The 22577-nt window shown below is 46.2% G+C and overlaps 1 protein-coding gene across 3 annotated transcripts in view; it reads left to right on the forward strand.

Moving 5' to 3' along the window:
- The window catches only part of LOC126524404 (focadhesin), a 392101-nt gene that overhangs the window by 98090 nt on the left and 271434 nt on the right, over window positions 1-22577 (forward strand). For all 3 annotated transcript variants that reach the window (XM_050172727.3, XM_050172728.3, XM_055067287.2), the window contains 3 exons: window positions 8761-9002; window positions 10940-11107; window positions 14895-14999. In XM_050172727.3, the coding sequence (XP_050028684.1) occupies window positions 8761-9002; window positions 10940-11107; window positions 14895-14999 (515 nt within the window). The remainder of the gene's footprint in view (window positions 1-8760; window positions 9003-10939; window positions 11108-14894; window positions 15000-22577) is intronic.

Below are 22577 nucleotides of genomic sequence, written 5' to 3' on the forward strand. Positions count from 1 at the left end.
TGCTGTCAGCCTGTAGCTGAGGTCTCTGATGGAGTGCCCACTCAGCTCATGCATTGCAGCCGTGGCAGCTGAAGCGTAGCCTTCACTGCATTGCCGCTGTCTCCACGAACCAGCCGTCCAGCCCAGCCTCCAATTCATCTTTCCTGTCATCCCAGCGCGTAGCTATGCTGTTCTCTTCTGCTATGTGTTCTTTCGCAGCCTTGGCCATACAGCCCAGGTCCATTTTTTATACTTTTTTTTTGATATCTTCTGTCCTTTTCAGTCATACACTTTTGTATTTTCTCACTTCTCCTTATTTATCTCTTCCACTGCCACATCGTGCTTTGTTGACCTTTTCTTGTGTTGTTCTTTTCTTCTTTTCCCTGTTTCTTTCTTGGCTCATGACATCAGCCGAATGACAAAAACACGTCGGAGGAACAGTGTTCCTCCCGCGTGGTGGAGTGGGCATGTTGCCGGTTCAGAGAGAAAGGAGGGAACGGGGGGAGGGGGGGTGCCTTGGCTGCAGCATTGCGGCCAGGCATGAAAAGCAGCGGGAGTGGCGAAAGGTACTGTCTCCACGCTACCCTTCGCAAGTGAGCACATGATCATCGTGTGATAACCACGCACGGGCATTCCAAGAATATCAAAATGCTTGTGCATTCCCACATCCTCTCCTCCTTAAAATTACCCTTTAGCTGCAAGAAAGCCACCGTCGCCTGGGACTTTTTCGCGAGTGTTTTCGAAATTAGCTTCGGTGCAATAGCTGTGTCCGTCATGTGGCCGTTACGGCAGTGGATCCCGGAAATTGAGCAATGCACAATGTGCGAGATAGGGGACGAGGTGCGGGAAAGCACCTCGATTCCTTAAATCAACATAGAAGACTTCTTGAGAGACTTGCTCAGTCTTGCATTTCAGTGCAGTAATACCATTTTGGTCCAACTGAGTACACTCGAATCTCATTATAGCGAAATGGCAGGTAAAAAAGTAAATGCAGTTCGCCTTGAAATCACCATAGAGATCCCTGTATTTAAAACCTCATTTTAAAGAAGTAAAACTGTCCTGCCAGTGGATATGACAAACAGGATTTGCTCCGAAACCAAGAGATGCCAACTGTTGTGCGTTGAGTGTATAGTTTTCCACCACATTCAGTACACGTTTGGCACGGCAGTTCAAAGTTCCTGCCTTGAATGTGTCGTTGAGCAACACTGGTCTTCTTCACTGCCATGTGCACTGTGGCTGCGCAGCAGCAACACTTCTCTCTTGTCGCACTTCTGCCTTGTTGCACTTCTTTCTTGCTGCACTTCTCTCTTGCTACAGCATGTAGCTACAAAGCTAGGTTTGAAGGTGTACACTTTGAGATCGCAAAATTGGAGGCCATAACTAGCTGCTCTGTGCCACATATTGATGACGCTGCTTGCGCATGGTGCACAAAATGCCATTGCCTCCGCATTTCTGTCTCACTGTGGTGTGCTGAGCTGGTTGACGTAGCTAGGTGTGACCTCCGAGGTTGCGTCGGTGCTATTTTGGAGGACACAAGCCAGCCAAGCCAAGCCAGGCTGCTCACACAGCAGAGCCGTAGAGCCTGTGGGACCCCAAGAGAACGGCAGATCAAATAGTTCCACTTTCGTGGGCCAAGTGTATCCGCGTATACAGGTGACAGTGTTTCTGGCTGTTTGAAGCTCTATTGGCAGTATACTTTGACAGGGTCGCAAAATCTCATGAAAATGAAGCTATCTTTGAAACTCTTGAAGGTCACCATAGAGTACTGCCCCAGCTGTTTAGTTGGCACACCGTGCTGTGTGCCACATGCTGCTCAAACACGACAGACTTCATTCGCATCACAGTGTGCTAGCTGCTCTCTTCGGCTGCACTACTGTTTCGCCAGTTTCACAATGATATGAGCGAGCCAAGGGGAAAGAGGAAGCAAAGGACTATTGCATTCGGACAGAAAGCAGCTGTTGCAAAAACTGGCAACTGAGGTGCTAAAAAAATTTGTAGTTCCGCACGAAAGGCGAAGCACCGATTGCAATAGCAAATTAGTAGATAGCTGTACGAAGTAAGGATAGTAGTTTTATTGGCCATATAAACTTGTGAACATTTGCTTACTAACTAAATTAACAATGATAAAATGTGTAAGCGTGACTCAATGAGGACGTAGAGAGAAACAGACACACAGAGACAGCGTTGTCTTTGAATGTCTGCTTCTTTCTATGTCCTTGTACAGTTGCACTTACCTATTATACCATAGATTCAAATCAACTAGCCCGTTAACGTGTTTTAGCTAAATTAACCAGCGCGGTGTCATGCGCACACAAGTAAACATGAACTCATCTCGCTCATGGCGGTGGAAACTGTCTGTGAAAACGGTGGAGTTAGGAATCGTGGCAGGAGCCGCGATCCAATTGATCTCCGTGCATCTCTCGCTTCAACACGAATGAAACGTCGAAAGCACAGCACATACGAAGCTACCGGCACTATGCACACTCTGCAAACATTGCAGATTGTTTTGAAAATGAGGCCCGTGCGGGCACGCACTTTGGCCATGTCACAGATTGCTTTCAAGACACACGAGTGCTGCAGGACGTCCCTACGGCACCCATCGAAGGCTTCTACTACGACGTTCGCCATTTGCGTGTCCAACACCATAGTAGATGCCGTAATGTCTCCACTCTGTACGGAGTGGCGGGTGAGGAGGACATCGAAACACCCTGGCAGCCTCCGGAGAAGTACACCCCTCCTTCCTCGCCTGACACCCATTGCCTCGCGCGCCACGAGAGAGGGCACGCATCTGGGCCATGTTCCTCGCTCGTACACGCGAGATTGAACCGCATTTACCGGCTCACTCTCACATGGCATCATGCCTTGGGAGACCGAGTGTAACAGCCACGGGTTAACACCCGACCAGAGGAAAAAGATCAGGGCAGCCCCCCTGCCCAGGAATATGAACCCTGAGCACAACATTGACAGAAGATTTGCTCGAGCCAAAGCACTCCTCTGACAGGCAGCCGCCTCCAGGAAAGCATGCTGCTTTAAGGACGCAGCCAAATATCTTGGCAGACGAGTCTATGCAGCAGCGGTGGTCAACAAAGATGGCACGGCCATTAACGCGTGCACAGTCCGCACTGATAGTCCTTAGGTGGCCAAGCAGGCGGCACTACTAGAAGACGGTAAAAGCTTAGTATACTGCGACTCCAAGAGGGCAATTCTGTCCTTTGGAACAGGGAGCATCCCCCTCCGATTGTCGGCAGAATACTTGGTACTCAACACTTCACCCCATATTACATCAATTGGCTTCCGGCACACATGGGACCATTGGAGCTCCCTAACTTAACGAGATGGCACATGAGGCCGCACGATACCTAACTCACCGTGCGAGCCTGGACTCCCTCTCGGCAAGATGAGAGAGTGAGCGCAACTCCCTTTCACTTACAACGATCTCACCCAACACTATAAGTTAGTCAAGAGAACCATGCCACTACCACCCAAAGCACTCAATAAAGCACCAGAAGCCACGTACAGGCGGCTTCAGACGGGCACCTACCTATGCCTGGCCTTCCTGCACAAAATCTTTCAGGACACGCACCCTCACAATGTGTGTCACTTTTGTAAAGATATAGCTAGGCTTGCTCACATGCTCTGGGGTTGCCCCCTGGCGCCAGGGGCCAGGACCACCAACGAAGAGTGGGACCGAGCTCTACGCAGCTTGGACCTCGAAGCACAGCTCTGGGTTGTCCATCGGGTCGCGACGCGGCGGAGCAGCATAGCCTTTCTGTCCCGATGTGGGAGCGGCCCGCTGTGCATTAATCACGCGCACTGAGGGACCTCAATAAAGTTATTCATCCATCCATCCACCCATCCATCTCACAGGCAGCCGCATAGAGGTTTGACGGGCCGCAGAGCCATAGTCTTCTTTGCATGTATAAAATTGTGCGCACCATTGGGCATATACAGCAGTAAAAGGAAATAATTTTTATAACGAAGTAATGGATATAACAAAGTAACTTTGGCTTCCCTTCGGCTTCATTATAACAAGGTTTGAGTGTATATTTTGTTTGTCTGGTGCACAGTCCGATATGCGCTGTAGTTGATGTGCCTCACACATAAAATACTAGGTCACATGACGTGTCACTGACAGTGTGATTCCAGCACTTTAGGTCAAGCTGTGTGAATTCACTATGGCAATTTCTGCTGTGCTTTGTCTGCAATTTTTTGCACTTCTTTATTCACCCAGCAGTAGGCAAAAGGTGGCCCATGGGCTGTGTGTGCGTCATCTCTCGCTGGGGCAGTGCAAGAGGTGCCATCATGAGTCTGTTGCAAGATAACTCTCCATGGAAATTTCTACTAGCTTGAATGTCCAAAACTTATGGCATGACACGCTGCCTATACTATCAGTAAATTTCAAATTACTGCATACTTTCATATTGTGGAAGTCTATTTTTGGCTTGATGGTTTGTGGGAATCGAGGTGTCTTCCCGCTCGTCACCCCCCAGTTGCGCATGGTGAAGGCCATTTGCCAGCTCCTTCTTCGGGAGCTGCCACCCCAGTGGCAATATTGTGTGGACATAGTTAGCACGTTGGAGCTACATTCCTGCGCAAACCATTGTTCTGCCTCTTGAAGTCGAGTCATGCGCACGAGCACACAGCTCCGGGACATGCCTTGGCCTCCCTGTGACCTCCCCCAATCACCTTCTCCCCGAGCTCTGTTCCGCAGAGTGCTCCTTCTCCAAGGCAGATGCTCAATGGCCTACAACGGGTTGGTTGTGTGGTTTCTCTGCTCCTCCAACTTCTTGTGCTCGTGCTTGGTGGACCACTAGTCGGTTAGCAAGCGTGCATACTCGATCGGTCTTGTGGTGAGCCTTTTCCCACAAACTGCCATGTCTGTCGTACTGTGGTGTATCTTGGATTCATAAACCTGTGTTTGTTGGTAATCTGACTCGCCAACAAATGCACACTGTGTGCATGGCATTGGTGATTTGTGGCGGCATAGGGAATGGTAAGAACGAATTGGGATGAATCGCAATCCATACCTGCTGGCTGTCCCGATTTGTCAGGCCCCTAATTCTTACCACTCCTTTAGATCATATGGACATGACTCGAAATTTCCCAATAAATGGTTATGGTCTCTATCAAGAAGCACATTTGTGCAAATAAACTCCATATAGTATGCACATACCCACCAACTCTTTGGAAATGGCCACACAGTGGTGCATTTTGGCCATTTATATGATTGTACGACTGAGGCAAGTGTCTCTAGAATATTATACTTGCTAATTCTTATATACGAAGACTGCCATTGGTCTAGCCTGCCACTCTAGCGTATCTGAACCGAATTGGCACATTATCATGGAGTCAAAGTATGATTCTAATTTTCAACTAAGAGAACTTTAGTATGTTATGCTGCTGCGTGGGGCTTAGTATGTGGTCTTTAATAGTGACACATGTACTTGTTTATCTTTCTTGCTGCTTTTGACCGGCTCAAGAACGTTAAACGTTATTGCTCAGTGCAGGACATGCCTGCATGTATCGGAAGTTTCTCGGATGTTATCTATAGTTATATCTATTGACTTTTGTCACTGAACCTTGTGTAATCTGACTGTGTGCGTGACACAATCATGTGATACTTTCTGGAAGACACATGTGCACCAATGATTATTCTGGAACCTTCAATGACTCATCTATAGAAGCCAACGTAGATTCCGACGATCGCAGACTGTGTTGCTGCTATCATTCTCCTTTGTGTGTAACTTGCTTTTGTGGGCACAGGTTCGCCCAATAAAAAGTTAGTTAAGCTATTGACAGTTTTCCCCGCAGGGGCATCTGCGTCAGCAGGCGTTTGTTGTGTTGTGACAATATGTACCTGAGCTCACAAGGGTTGGACCCTTCCGCATGTAGCTGTGTGTGGCTTAGCCTTGTCTGGGGAAAGGGGGATCGTGGAGGTTGAGCCAATTCTGGGTGTTCGGAATTTTAAGGCCCCTTGGTGAAGGCAACACACTTCTTTGTCCTCTGCTTCACATGGGCGACACCTCCAGACTGACCCACCTGGCGGAAATCGGCAATGGCAATCGCCTTTTCTTGTCCTCCTCTCCAATCTTCGTCTTTCTCTCGAGCCTTTTCATCTTTCCTGTCCTCTGTTCACTTCTTTTCATTTCTGAGCTTCCTACCGGCAAGGGTTGACCTTGTGTGGCTACCCAATCTTGGTTATGCTGTATTTTGTTATAGAAGCGATGTACAGCTTGCGATGACAGAGCTTCTCTTGCAGGAACCCCTGTCATGTCCCTGTGTTGGGCTCTTTCGTGGGTGGTTGGCATCGCTACCGAAAACCTCACTATGCTATGGACAGTGCTTTCCCCAAACTTTCATAATAATAATAATAATAATAATAATAATAATAATAATAATAATAATAATAATAATAATAATAATAATCCTATTTTATGTCCACTGCAAGACAAAGGCCTCTCCCTGCGATCTCCAATTACCCCTGTCCTGCGCCAACCGATTTCAACTAGCACCTGTGAATCTCCTAATTTCATCGCTCCACCTAGTCTTCTGCTGTCCTCGACTGCATTTCCCTTCTCTTGGTACCCATTTTGTAACCCTAATGGTCCAACGGTTATTTAACCAGCGCATTACATGACCTGCTCAGCTCCATATTTTTTTTCTCTTAATGTCGATTAGAATATTAGATATACCCGTTCGCTCTCTGATCCAAACCGTTCTCTTTCTGTCTCTTAGTGTTATGCCTAGCAATCTTTGTTCCATCGCTGTTTGTGTGGTCCTTAACTTGTTCTCAAGCTTCTTTGTCAGTCTCCAAGTCTCTGCGCCATATGCCAGCACTGGTAAAATGCATTGATTGTACATCTTCCTTTTCAATGATAATCCAGTCAGAAGCTGACAATGTCTGCTGTATGCGATCAAACCCATTTTTATTATTCTATGAATTTCCTTCTCATGATCAGGGTTCCCTGTGATTAATTGACCTAGGTAAATACACTCCTTCACAGACTCTAGAGGCTGACTGGTGATCCTGAACTCTTGTTCCTTTGACCAGCTATTCATCGTTATCTTTGTCTACTGCATATTAAGCTTCAACCCCACTCTTACACTCTCCCTGTTAAGGTCCTCAATCATTTGTTGTAACACGTCCGCAGTGTTGCTGAATAGAACAATGTCATTGGCAAACCGAATGTTGCTGAGGTGTTTGCAGTCGATCCTTACTCCTATGCCTTCCCAGTTTAATAGCTTGAATACTTCTTCTAAGCACGCAGTGAATAGCATTGGAGAGATTGTGTCTCCCTGTCTGACCCCTTTCTTTATAGGTGTCTTCCTGCTTTCCTTGTGTAGAATCAAGGTAGCTGTGGAACCTCTATAGACATTTTCCAAGGTATTTACGTAAGCAGTCTGTACTTCTTGATTACGTAATGCCTCTATGACTGCTGATATCTCTACTGAATAAAATGCCTTTTCGTAATCTATGAAAGCTATATAGAGAGGCTTATTGTACTCTGCAGATTTCTCTATTATCTGATTAATGACATGGATGTGATCCATTGTAGAGTACCCCTTCCTGAAGCCAGCCTGTTCCCTTGGTTGAATAAAGTCCAGTGTCGCCCTTATTTTATTGGAGATTATTTTGGTAAATATTTTATATAATACTGAAAGCAAGCTAATAGACCTATAATTTTTCAATTCTTTAGCATGTCCCTTTTGTGCATTAGTATAATGTTTGCATTCTTCCAGTTTTCTGGGACTCTTGCAGTCAATAGACACTTCGTATTGTGGGAGATATGGGGTTCTCCTCCGTACTCTTGGGACAAAGGAACGACAACACAGTAGTGCAAACAGTCACAAGGGCATTTATTGCACCTTTCATAGATCGATGCCTGCTAGCCGAGTTGCTATCCACAAAACATGCCGATGGGCGCGCGACAAATCTCGGAAGTCCAAATTACCGCGACCTGATAGCGAGCCAATATGTTCGCCCCATGCTGGATCCCAACGCCTAGTCGTTCGCGCGTACTGTCACGCCAACGGTGTCCAAGGCGGCCACGCGAGACGGTCTCGCAGAAGCATGGGTCGGTGCGGCACGGCACGTCCGTCCCGCTTGCTTCCCGAACCCAAAGAGGACGCGCCTTGTGTCTCGGCGCCCGAGTAACCCCGCCGCGGCGCGACAGTCGCGCCATCTCTCGCACCGCGCTTGTACCACTCCGACCGCCGCGGGCGCCAGGCCACGCGAGCCGTGCGGGAAAACAGCATATCAGGGGATGCGTGAGAGTCGCGCATACCCACAGTATAAAGAGCCACCAGTTTTCCAAGCGTTATGTCTTCTTCATCCTTGATTAAATCGAATGTTATTCCATCTTCTCCTGCTGCTCTTCCTCGTTTCATGTCTTGCAAGGCCCTCCTGACCTCATCGCTATTTACAGGAGGAGTTTCTGTATCCTGTTAATTACTTTTTCTAATGGAGGTATCATGAGTCCTCTGGGTACTGTACAGGTCAGTATAGAATTATTCCGCTGCTTTTACTATACTTTCGAGATTGCCGATAATATTACCCTGCTTATCCTTCAGTGCATACATCTTGATTTGTCCTATGCCAAGTTTCCTTCTCACTGATTTCAGGCTGTGTCCATTTTTATGGCTTCTTCATTTTTTCTCTCGTTATAGTTTCGAATATCACTTATCTTCACCTTGTTGATCAGTTTTGACAGACTTGTAACTGTGTGTTTGTTCATTGTCTACTTTGTCTTTTAATTAACTGCCATGAATGATGATATGCAGGTGAGGCTCTGCTGGGGGAGCGCCCAGAAGGAGTTGTGCGCTGCTTGTCGCTGCCCCTGTGCCAGCTGCCTCAGGGGTTGCAGGGACGGGCTGCTGCTCTGCTGGCACGGCTGGCCACCACTGTTGGCAGCAAGGAGGAGGAGGAGGCCGCGCCATGCGTTACTCCCAGCACGCTATTGGCCAGCCATCCTCTCGTGACTGGGGCCCTGTTTGCAGCAGGGTGCCTGCATGCCTCACCCACTGTAAGGAAGGCTCAAAAGAGAAGACAAGGCAATTTTTTTAAAAATTTTGATTTGGGAGCCAGATGGCATGTTCATGCAAGACAAACCTAAACAAACCAAAGCCTAACCTAACCTACCCATAGGAAAGAGCATGCTTGCTTCCATCTAGAGGATGATTGTCTTCAAGAACAATATATAAAAAGAAAAATTTTGTACTGCACAAAATAACAGCTCATGTGCCTGCAATAGCTCAGGCTTACGTTCCTGAGCCGTGTGGCACTTTCATACAGTGTGTTGACTAGGGTTCTCTCAAGCTGCCTTTGTCTGTAAGGCTTAGGCTTGACAGGTAACTCCCTTTTGCTTGCCTTGCACAGTGGGGTTTAGTGGGACCAGGATAAGCAAGAACACCACAACACACTGTAGAAAAACAAGCACAAAAAAAAATATCAAGGGCATATCTAAAAAACCTTGAACGGATAAACCGGCTGAATTTTGAAATGCAACCACGCCATACTCGTCTATGTACTCTTCTATGCATGCTGTTAGTTTCTTTTGAGGCAAGGAGTAGTACAAGTCCTTTATGTCAAAGGAGCAAGCTGATAAGCTTTTGTCAGAATTTTCTTTGATGAAATCCACAATTTCTGCAGAGCTTTTAACCAAAAATGGGTCATCAATATTGAGAATTCTGAGTTTTTCTTGCAAGAAAAAGTGGTCTTTTCATTGCCAGAAAAACTCGAAAATATGTAGGTTAACGGACCGGTACCGTAAGCCAGCTGTCGGATGCTCTACAAATCATCGTAAAGTACCAGTGGGTTGCGTAGAAGCTGTTGTTTATGAGCTTTCGCTGTCCTGTGGGAAAAAAATACATCAAGCAGACAGGAAGGTGTCTTAATGAGTGGTAACTCATTAGGACACCTAATGGTAACCATTAAGACACCATTAAGACATTAAGCCGGTGTATGGGTCGTGCCGGGTTCTTGCGAAGCACAAAGATAAAGATGTGCGAGAGGTTATTGATGCTCAGGCCATCTGTTGGAATAGTGATGCGTGTGTTAGTGCCTCTTCGGTCGACTTTTTAGATAAGGAGATGAGTTTTTTGGATGGTTAAAATTTGGATGAGGTGGCGCCACTGTGCATGGGTTGGTGGGTGTTTCCTGAAAATCAAGTTGTTGAATTTAGCGCATTGTGGTGTAGTCTCCCTTCTGTCTTTGTTTGCTGGCGCTAAATATGCTTTCCAAGTCAATTTACCAACACGCCCAACAAATGGCAATACCATTATTGGTAGAAAAATCTGCATAGTGCTGGCGGAAAATAGGCATTTCGGACGGGAGGTGACGTGTGTTCAGTGCATTCACTGTCTCCTAAGCTCCACCAAGACGGATGCTGCCACTAAAAGAGTCACTGTTGGGGCCACCATAGGGGTCAGGTGCATGCACGCTGAACAGTCAAGTTGGAATCATATGGCGAGGGCCGTTATTAGGAATAATGAAAGTTGGAGCCCATAGAAATACATGGGTGCCAGCCAGGATCTTCGCTTGGGATTGAATTAACTGAAAGGTGGAATTAAATGGAGCTAAATTAATGGAAGTCTACTGTGTTCCAATACGTAAAGCTAACATTAAAAAGCAGTCTTCTGAATGCACCAGAGCATGCATCATTGCATTGTGGCATTTCAAGATTACTTTTGGTTTTTTGAGGTGTAGGTGTGAGCTCTCATTGAAATTAAGCACTGCTTGTCTCTTTATGTGTTTGGATAACTGGAGGCTGTTCCCCCATTGTGATTTGGGCTGTGATGAAAGTTGGGGGGACAGTTCTATTATGTACGCTTCAGGTAATTGCTTGAATATTATCAATTTTTTCAGCCAGACTGAATGAAGTGGTGTGTAATGCATGCAGATACTACACTCCTTATTGCCGAGCCTGAAGAGGAGAGTACCATTGATGTGCTCTGTGTGCAGGTGTGCCTGGAGCGTTGGCGTGGCCTACGCGGTGTGCTGGCTGGCCGCGATGGGGCCCTGCTAGGCCTCCTGGTGGCCTCCTCCGCACTGGTGGGCAGCAGGACACCGAGCGAGGCGCAGCTAGCTCTGGACGCACTCCGAAAGGAGGTCAACGTGTCCACTCAGTTGGTGGGTCTGCCACATTTGACTCAAACTGGCACCTGCGGTCACAATTGATGATACTTCTACTATGTTTTGGATCCTTTTCACATAATTTTGTTAATTGCACCACACAGTTGTTTTTACTTAAACTACAAGAACAGTTGTAAGATTAGGCTAAGATAAGGCTTGCTGACCAGTCCCCTTGTGACCAATCCACCTGGCGAGCTGTCACTGTCATTTGTCTTTTTAGTGAAAATAATGCTGTCAGAGATGAGCCATGGCATTGCACAGAACTGTTGTGACCACTAACTCATATTTTTAGACAGCTGTGCCACACACAGGCAGCATAACAGAATAGTGTTTTCTTATTGTTAAGGTAATGTACCATATATTGTCAGGTTCTGCCTCGCATGCAAATTTGTGCTAAGAATGCCTGACGACCACAGAATCAACAAGCATGGGAATATGGGCATCATTGTTTTGCTTCCACTTTTCCTGGCTGTTCATATTCTCAAGGGCATGCAAGATTCTGTGGCAGTGCTTTTATGGTACATAGTGGATGGAATTGAACCACGAAAATAATATTGCCGACTTGGTTCCACCTGACTGCTGCAGTGCAGCTTCATTTGCCGAGAGCCACAGACTTAGAAAGGGCTTGGTGCATAAAAAAAGTGCTTTCTAATGCGTGGACTCCGGTAGCTCATATGTAACAACTGTAACTCATCGCTTGGTGCCATTATGAGATCTTGTCACGTGTGAGATATCTGGTGCTTGTTAGCCGTACATTTAGTCTTTAGTGGTTGCTTTTTGATAGGGGTGTGGGAAATACTTGAATATCACCAAATTGAATCAAATATTGAACATTTGAATAATTAGACTCTGTGGGAATGCGTGAGAGTAGAACTCATAGATCGAATAACTTTGATTTTTTGAATAATCAATATATTTGGTGTAGAGACCCACGCAATGCCGCACACTGCATGTATCGCAGAGTGCCTATTGCTCGATGTCATGCAGTTGTGCTCCTCACTTCGTTGTTGTCGACGCAAAAGAAGTTCCGAGCACACTACGTGGATGAGGTTGAGTGCCGAGCACACCCTGGTTGATGCGGACTTTGTCTCTGCGAGTGCTTCAGCCCCTATTATGTGTGCACTCCCCTGCGGTGGCCCGATGCGGGGATTGAACACACAGTGCCCAAACTCTGCAATTTGCAGAACAGCCATGCATTGTCTGGGGCTGTCTCTGTTGATCAGTGCAAAGTTCGCCCAGGTCGACAGGACGAATCTAAACACTAATATGATGTGGACAGAGGGAACGACAAAGAAAGCTGAGTATATTTTGGAAAGTGTGATAGCATGCGTGAAGATCGGGCCAATTAGCTACTGGAAAGCATGGGGATTGTAGTGGATAAAAGGTGATGAACTTAAGGCTGCTTCAACACAGCCAATAGTCTAACCCGTACGCGTGATCTCGCAATGAGCCACCCGTACAAAGATGTTAGCGGCAACCATTCTGTGACAACATGTGGCCCGTTACCAGATCAGCCAGTGGCGAATATTTGTCATGGCTGCACTGCCTAGGCCATGAGGCCTAATTAGCACTTGGCGCTGCTTCGTTGCGTGTCGGTGACTGAAGTTACAGTATGGTGCTGAATCGACACAGATCTATTTGCAGCAGTCGCGCAGCAGTCGGAAAGCCGACATACCACCTTACGAACGAACACAAGTGTACTCGTTGGGAATGAAGTTGCTCGTGGCCACGATCTTTGCGACACCGGACGGCAGCCTCTCATTCCCAATGCCATTCATAGATGCACATTAATCTCTTTGTGTAGCTTCGAACAACCTGTCACAAGACTACAATTTACAAGGTGGCCATGAAAGTGTCACGTAACAAGTGTGCTGACCACCCGGCTGGATTCATTTGCACAGATGGTAATAGATAGATGAGGAGAGAGAAAGAGAAGTGGGGGGTGCGGTGGCGAGGAGGTCGTGCAGTCTTTGCGTGGCCTTTCCAATTTCATAATCTTCGACAGGTGGCAAGTCACGCTGAACCTGAAAATGAAAAGCTGTCTGCTATATCATCAGTGCCCACGATGGTTGACCTGCACAGCACCAATGATAGCTACACTGGGAGTGGTGATCTTGTCATGTAATGCGCAGTCCACACTTTCGTCTGTCGCGCAGACTGACCTTACATTAACTTGCCTGCCATAAAGATGAGGAAGCTCTTCTGTATCTTGGAGGAAAACTGGAAATCAAAACTCGCTATGCAAATAAACATTGCCATAAAACACAGCTCCATTAAGAAACAGAGAATCTCATTGGTATTCAGTACAACATAGCATCACTAGTTATTTAGCTTCATGCTAAAGAAAAAAAAGAAACTCCCTTCATTCTGTTCAACTGACACTTTGCTGATAAAGATATATTGGAATACTAGAAAAATATTAGAACTGAGCTATAGTCAATGCTGGTGCATTCATTTGTGGTCCCCTTTAATAAAACTAGACTGTACTGTATATATTGATTTCTGTGTACCAAATTACCGATAGCTTGCTACATTATTGTTATGCAATGCTAGGAGACTCCCGAGCATGTCCGTCATTGTGTCTTTAGAGCGCAGCTCCTTGGCACCCGTTCCTGTGGCAAGTGTCGGCGTTCCCGGTGTAACCGAGCCAACGAGCGCAGCAAAAGACGAGAGTGAATGTGGCGTACAGGAAGGGGGGGGATAAAAAAAGGGGCAAGAGAGAAGAGGCACGAGGAGGAAAGCAGAGAGGAGGGTGCAGCTGAACCATGAGGTGTAAAGTGGCGTAGGGCATGATGAAAGTGTGAAAAAAAAGGCATAGTGTGATGACGGTGGCTGTGAGATGGCACCAGAGTAGCGCACGTCGTCTGGGAAGTTTGTTGGCGGCGGCTTCTGAATCAGGCCCACGCGTCGCCCACATGCTGGCCCCACGTGGTGGCTCTCACGATCTCCAGATAAGGGAGACAGCGGAGCCAAACTTTGCTGTTTTCAATGGGCCGTATGAAACTGATTGTCCATACCAGTCAATACATTGCCAAATGAAAACACGTAGTATAGAGCTACACTCAAATTTTGTATTATGAAGTATTTTATTTCTCTGGGAGTTTTTTGCCCCAAATTTGTAAGCAGCATACCTTGTGGTACTGGATATTATATTTGGCTTTTCTTTCTTGACTTGGTTCTATATTCGATTTGAAATCTATTTGGTATTCGCACACCCCTAGCTTTAGATTGATAAAAATTGTTGCTAGTAACCTGGTAGTTCTACGGTAGCAAGCCAATGAAATGCAGTGAATAAGCTGAGTAAATTACTGGGCCATTGAGTACTGAAATGTTGCAAAGGTTTTTGCACTCTGTTGCAGCTGAGTCTTAAAACGAAAAAGAAAAAAAAAAAAACAACCAGCGTACATACTGGGTTTGTTTAACAATGTGAAAAAGAAGAGGGCACTTGTGCTTCTGCTACTATGACATGGCTCCTTCATAGCCAGAACATTGGACATGTCACCAAGCAGAACCTGTCTAGGCCTCTGACCATCGCAGCTACTCTTGGAGATCAGCATCACTTTCCAAATAAAGCACAGCAAGACCATTGTCTATAACAGAGCATGTCAGGTTGAAGTAAATTGGGAACCAAGTCCGCCAGACCATGTGAATAGCAGCGAGTGCAAGATGCCGTATTGTTCAACAACGGGCCAGTGAATTCACAGCAGAAAGCTGCGATGGCGTTTCACTGGTGATGCTACGCTGGCCTGTGTGTTGCAGACGACCGTGTGTGACCCCATTGCAGGGCCCGAGTGTGCTGCCACTGCTGCTGTACGTGCTGGGCCGCAGCCGCTGTCCAGCCACACTGGCCCGGGTACTACGCTCGCTCGCCAACACAGCCGACCACAAGGTGGGCCGCATCTTGGCTGTCCAAGGGAAAGGCCGTGCAATCAAACCTCAGTGGAAGAAACATGTGCATAACTAATTACCAGATATAACGAAGCACAGAATAATGCACACTGACCAAAGTAATTATAGTATAAAAGAAACAAGTGACATTCTGGCTCCCGTAAGGCTTATGTTGTTTGTTTCTTTTTTTCTTTGGTTGGTGCCATGACCAACCCCCGACCAGACAAGTTTCGTCAAACCCTAGAATTCATTTCAGTCTAATGAAGTAAACAAACTATTCCCTGTCAGTACCGGCACGTGACGAATATGTGCTGCATGTAGGATATAAAGAAGGCATTTTTGTGACAGAGGTGACTTTGTCATGCCTAAGTTTGACTCAAATGCCTTTTTTTAGAGCAATATGTTACGAGTAGCCATGGACATTTATGAATCTGTGACAATCACCAACTGATAAAGTAAAATGTGCTAAATAACTTTTTAATGAATTACATTACAGTGCATTAATTTACATTACTTGCAATTGCAAAACTGGAGCTGGTTAGTGCTGGAAGCACTGACCGTATTTTTGCACGTACAGTCGAACCCACTTATAACAATATTCAAGTACCATGAAAATTCCATTGTTATAACCAAGAATTCTTATAACTGGGTTGCATGAAAAAAAGAAATCAATATGGGGGATGGCATAGCTGTTCCGAGAAAACTATAATGGCGGGGAGGCCAGTTCTCCTCCCCACCACCTTCCATCATCTGGCTTCTGATTGTGTTGACTCGTTTAACTATTTAACTCTGCTTCCTGCACGCTGCGATCACGCGTTGTTAACAAGCCGCGGCTGTCTGTGTTCAAGAATGGCACTGCTCTAACAACTGCAAACAGGGGTCACGGGCAGCAAGTGACATACGAACTCTGCCGAGGCATCGCTTTGGTGGCCCGAAAGGGCGCTTTTTAAGAAATGCTGGAAGGTTGCCGGGGCAGCATCTTAGTTTGAGAAATCCAGAAGAAATGCTGGGATGAGATCGCCACAAGCATCTCACCACGTACTTCTCTCTGGCTTACACAAAAAAACTGCATGTCCGTCAGCCTTGCTTGCTTTACGTGATGCTTGCCGACATCCTTCTCCAAGGCATCCAGATGCTCCACATAGTGAAGCGGAAGGTCCCTCGCAAGAACAAGCCCATGAGGGACTGAATCATCTACAGGACCTCCCATATGGACATTGTTGAGGCAGCTGGCTCTACCGCATCAGTGCTGCCATCGTGGCCAACACTGTCGCTATCCGATGCAAGCATGTTCGCGACAATCACCCCATCAGTTAGAGGCACTTAATTTCCAAATCTATAGCAGTGCATTTTCTTTTCCCCGGCAACTTCATACATTGCCGATGATCAGCGGGCGGATCAGCTATGTTCCGTTTCGGCGGTTAGTCAAACAAGGCTGAGAGACTACATGGCCAGGAACAACTTCGATGCAATGAACAAAGGCAAGCACCAGCAACCTAATCCGCGCAGAATGAGGGCCCAGTGAGCAATCTGGGGGCAGCGTTGTCAGCGCAGTTGGGGCGGTCCATTCGTGTTTAGAGGGGTGGAAGGGCGACAGCAGAGATGCGTGTGAGGCTGCCGTGCATCTCTCATAGAGAGAAGTGCGGAGCAGCAGTTACAGCGGCTCATACAGCAGCTCGCATTTCACTTTTTTCTTTCAAGGATTTCGCATTCCATTACCTTTCGGCATGGACACCCAGCTGCCAGACTCATCGTTATAACCGATAATGCGCCATGGGGACACTGTAGTAAGCGGGCTATTTCTCCATAGAAATCATACAAAAGTTGATGGTGCAGCAGCTTTTCATTGTTATAACTGATATTAACCCTGAGAACGAACTAGAGGGGCACTGCGAGCGCCACTCGCATGACGTCAGGGCATGGACTCACGCCTGTTGTCTGCTGCAGTTCAGGCGGTGCCCGGGTGCCTTCTGCAGTGTTTTCGTTTGTTCGCTCTCGTTCCCTCTGCTTGTATATTTATGGCGGTCGTCTGAGGTATATCTTTAAGACGTCTTAGTTCATTAAAATTTATTCAAAGAGCTTATTTCTGAGACGACAATACAGTTCTCAAAGGCAACGCTACAGTGCCAGTCGAAGGAGCACACACTAGACCAGCCCAGGGTTTTTCATGAGTCAATCGACAACTGCAAAAACATAGCATATAAAAATCCAGTTATGATGTCAAACCTGCTGCGGTGTGACAGGTATGTCAGAAACGCTGGCTATGTATGACTTCCGCAACAGTTGCCTTGATTTTAATCCGCTAAAACAGGTTTGCTGATGACGAGTAGTTCATGATATAATATCGAATTTTAGCATTCCTTCACAGAAACTCTCGGCAGTAACACAAGCACTTAACACTGCAGTTTAGATTCTACCAGCACCACTTGCTTCTTTAACTGCTTCTAAAAATTAAGCAATTCTTCTCGTCTTTATTTTAAATGGCAGTAATTTGAAGTAAAGCTAATTGAGGCTTACAGCTGTTTGCAGAATACGAAAAGAAATGTACCAATATACATTCCCTTTTTCGCGCTACAATTTCAACTTACTTAAGCAATTTACTGTTTGTTTCTTGAGGAATATACATGACGAATCTGTTTGGCAAACTGACACAGGCTGCTCGGCCCAAATATTTTATTGAAATATGTATGCCTTATGGGCTGTATGGCTGCAGCCAGAAAGAATCCAAAGCGTTATTCATTAGTGATATGGGACATATTGAAGACATCATAATTCACTGCTGGAGGATCAAAATCAAGTGAAATATGCAAGGCTTTTGGTGTCTTTCTAATGAAGGTTCGCGAGGTTCTTTTTTTTGTACTGACCAAGCAAATAGTTCTTCGTTTATAATTAAACAACGCTGGATCGAAACATGGTGAGGAAGAAGGTGCTTGAATTTTCCTTTTCTAGGCACCCTAAGCTGCACTGTAGTACCTCGAGTATACTTTAGGCATTGCAATTGACACTGTTTATGGTTTTGATTCGACGTTGTAGGGAACTGATGGGTTTCGCGAACAATGCGTGCCTCGCCATAACGACAGTCGGTTGCTCCCATTGCGTGAGGGGTGTGCCATATTTTAAATAAAGCCTGCTGAGGGCCACTGGGAAACATTTCATCGCTTGCAATTGATTGGCTCTTGATTTTAACCATGAAACTTTTCTTTCAGGTGACAGCTACTATGGTATTTGTGAATTAACTATATATGTAAATACTCTATATATGATGTGCCGTCGTGTTAGCAGCCGTGAGAAATTAATTTTATGGGGCCTGTTTCAGAAGCGGTGAAAGTAGCAGCTAACTTTTTCATACGAAATGCGCACCTATTTATTTTACGCATTAATAAAGTGGCCATATTTAACTAAAACAACTCACCAGACTAATAAGAATAATGACGGCAGCTTTGCTGGGCAGTGTCTTTCTAACACGGATAACATGTTGACACCAAACACCAAGATTTTTCTTCCGTGTAAAATGCAATGTCTCTCATAGCTAAGTACTAAAGGAATGTTAACTGTTTAGCGAAGCAGCATACACAACTTCACGTGTTGGATTTGCAGACATTCTTTTTACGCAACGAGTACCAGTACTCGTTGTCACATTCTTCTTTTACTCGTTGAGGTGGACAAGGGGTTCACCCTCTATGTCGGTGTACTCGTAGTTGTCAAAATCGTACTTTGTACCGCCAAAGCCTCCATAGCTTCCATGTTTGCTGATATAACTCTTTACCGCGTTAATAGGATCGTAAGAAGCAACCACTGATATAATAGCGAACAACGACAGTAGATTAAACAGCATCATGCCTGCTGCCTCCTGGCCGAAGTGGTGCAGCAACGCTGTCGACGAGGGCTTTTTATACACACAGCCTCCTCTCTCCACCAAGGCTGACCTCGAATGTTTGCTATGTAGTTTATGTTCTTACTGGTGCGAGCAGCATCTGCGGCACTATGTGATCTCGGAAAGTTCCGTGGCCGTGCTGCAACACGATACCGAGCTGTCAGAAAAGATAACACGCACGATGCTTGAGTTTGTTGATGAATGGTGGCCTCGCTTCTGTCAAGACGATGATGAGAAAAAGCAGACGACCACCAGCGTCAAGCGGGAAGTATCACGTGTCGTGACATCCGTCATAGATAAGTGTTTATTCGTAACTGTGGATTCTCAGAAACAACAATTTGTCAACGTCAGAATGTGGACCGACGAGTCTGGCTTTGCTCCAAACGAAACCATGGTGACCTCGCGTACGCGCTATGCATATCGCAATTTAATCAGCAATGAAGCTGTGCGCATTTCGAACAACAGTGCAACAACAAGTATGGGTCCCATTCTATGGGAGATTGGTCGCATCATTCGCTTTCTCTGTGCCGACAAATGGGAGCACGAACGCGACGAACTCTTGTTACTGGAATGGTTCGGTCGGCTGTTTACGGTTTGCGTCTGCGGTCGCAACGCTCGCCATTTTGTGCGCGCATACTCGACAGTCGTATTTCCTCCTATCACGTCTGCTTATCCACCTCCACCGTTGATTGTAATAGATGATCCAGCCAACGATCTGAGCACTTCTGGGAAACTCAAAGTCGCGTTTGAGAGCATCGGCGGCAACAGCAGCGCTCCGAATATGTCTGTGATGTACACTCTTCACGAAACTATCCGCATCGATTCTCGCACTCCAATGGGTCGCCACGATTTGTTTGGTCTGACAAATACGACGCCTTTATTCTCGGATAAGTATTACGTGAACGCGTGTGCAGAATTATTTGAAGTACTCAGCGCTAGCACATTGCTTGCGTTGGCCAATAAATATTGCGTGCTCGAAGAGGACGTATTTGTGGTCGCCAACGCGCAATATAAGGTGGTCAATAGTAAACAGATGTATACAGTGCATAAAAATGCGCGTAACAATAAGTATCATGTGTTTAGTGAAAACACCCGCTTAATGTTGAACCATCAGTCGCTTGGCGGCGACGATGACGTAGAAATTCCGAGCGACGTTCCGGCAGATTGGTTTGTGTGTTTCCTAACATTTTGGTCCATGTACAGTATGCGTATGAACGACGATTTTTGCAGATCCTTTATAGGCAATTCCGGTCACATTATGTTGGGCATAAAACATAACGATGTGATGACCGACGACGACAGCAGTCGTCCTCTGCATTACGCCACTGTTGACGTTGACGTTGCCGGTCAGCGTGGCCCGATTAATAACGCGGCCGCTCGCGATCTTGTAACGTTAATGCTAAATTCTCCAACTTTTATCGCCCATCGGCAGACTTTAATGTGTCTTCAGCACTTTATGCTCAATTCTCGCGCCTACACGTACGATCCAACGTTGCATGACATTGCCACGCTACTGAAAGTATGGCTGTATAGTCACACAGGAATAACCGTTCCCGACTTTATTCAATCATATCGACAACTGCGAAACAAAGATGCAAGCACATACGGAGTCAACACCGAAGAACAACGAACAACCGAACAAATCACCCGACAAGAGTAAACAAGAATTGATAAACGGTACGATCCCGTTGTTGCCTGTATGGGCTGCGTTCCGCATTGCGTCCAACATTAATTTGTACGGTAACGTCGTAGGCTTTGATTATTCGAGTGTAGTGAAAGGCACAAGCGAAGTGAAACGTGAAATTATCAACTGGTTACGCCCCAACGACGACAAAGAACATCAGTGGTTGTGGTTTGCCGATTCCACTTTGCGTTTCTTTAACGATCATTTTCGTGTGGAAGACTGTGCCGATCCCGTTGTGTATTACAAGCACCCCACGACTATACCATGCTTTGGAGGCTATTTATTTACATTTGTGTTACCGGCTATAGTCGACATCATACTCGATTCTGCAAAGACGGTTGTTCCGAGAATATTTATCGACCACACCAACGCGGTGGAACGTTATGCGAAAGAAGATTTTGTGTACATGATTGGAAACGTGCATTGGACCAACGATAACGAGGATCTATGCTTTGAGGTGTACTATGACGACGATGAAACTATCAACGTTTGTTTGCCGGCAAACGATCCATCGTTGGAGTTTGTCATTACCAACGTTATCGAGACGAAAATTTTAATTAACAATCTAGATGAGATGTTCCACGCTGCTTGCGGAACGTTACCATCGGCGTTACTGGCGAGCGACCCGTCGGTTATAGCACGCATCAACCGCCTTCCGCTCGTGGTTGGTGGCAATAATCCGACCGAGTTTGACGCCTTGCTCAAAGCGTTGGAGTATACACCGGCACTTTGTTATAAGCAACTGGCGCTTCATTGCCTCAATCGCTCGGAAGCCAGCACGGACACGCTGGCTGATACTGTGTTCCCGCAAGTGCTGGAGTATTTACGCAAGAATATACGGGATGAGTCTAAGAAAAAGCTATCTTTGCCACCACTTACTTCGGTGGTGATGCGTACACTATCGGCGCTCAACAATGTAGTAACGTACTTTCAATTCCAATCGACCATGAATCAAGCCTATAAAATTAGTACACCACCGCATAATCAACAAAACTTATGCATTGAAGCTGCCTGGTCCAAACATACGAGTACCAAATACCGGTACACCTTTCTTAACCCTAGTAACACGTTTACGTGTAAATTTATAGGCATAGAGAAAACATTTGCGAAGCGAATTGCGTTATCCACGTATAAAACGTCGTTGGCGGACCAACTTATGCGTTTATACGTTACCAACGTAATTTCTGCATCATCACGTTAAAATCATAAAAAATGCATCATAGCAATTTTTACATGTATAATTTCACTTCCAACTTGGAAATGGTGGCCGATGTGATTCGACTCACTATCGTTAATGATCGTTTCAACGGCGTGCTGCCCAACAATGCCAAAGACGTGTACGAGAGCCCTCGAGGTTGTCAGCCGCGCATCCGCAATTTCGCACCTCCTAGCCCTCATCCGTTGCTTTTTACGCAATATTTGAACAAAGCGATGCGTTGTTCGCGGAGCAAACCCAATCAAGTGCATAAATTTTATTTGGCGTCGTTCAACTCGGGCGTGTCCCCAGTGTTGTCATATTCGCGAACGCACATGAATCGCATCCCTAGCGACTTTGAACCGTCGAATGTGGTGTACAATCCAACCACGGGTGACATTCGCTTCGTAAACCGCGGGCTCAACGACGACGAAAAGGAGATTGTGGAAGAGCTGAAACGCATACGAATGGGTGATGATTACGATTCGGTGGAACCGGTAGTTCCGGATTTACGTTACTATACTCGCATGATCGAGTCTGGTATCTATAATATCGACGCCGCAGGCACTCAATTGGCCGCAGCCAAGGATTGCCACGGTGGCAACTTTATGGGTTCCGACGATGTTCTGATGGGTCGTTCTCGCGTTCATCCGTTATTTCGTGGCGTCCCATCCAAGTATGTGCTTCTGACCCGTTACGCAGATCGTTACAGCTCGTCTGTATGTGGCACTAGTGATTTTGAGACGTCTAGTCGCGTCAAGCCACCACCCAACACTGTGATCGGCATGAATCCACACATCATCATGGCCGTCAACACTCGCGATCC

Source organism: Dermacentor andersoni, chromosome 3 (assembly GCF_023375885.2).
Source record: "Dermacentor andersoni chromosome 3, qqDerAnde1_hic_scaffold, whole genome shotgun sequence".
Classification (NCBI taxonomy): domain Eukaryota; kingdom Metazoa; phylum Arthropoda; class Arachnida; order Ixodida; family Ixodidae; genus Dermacentor; species Dermacentor andersoni.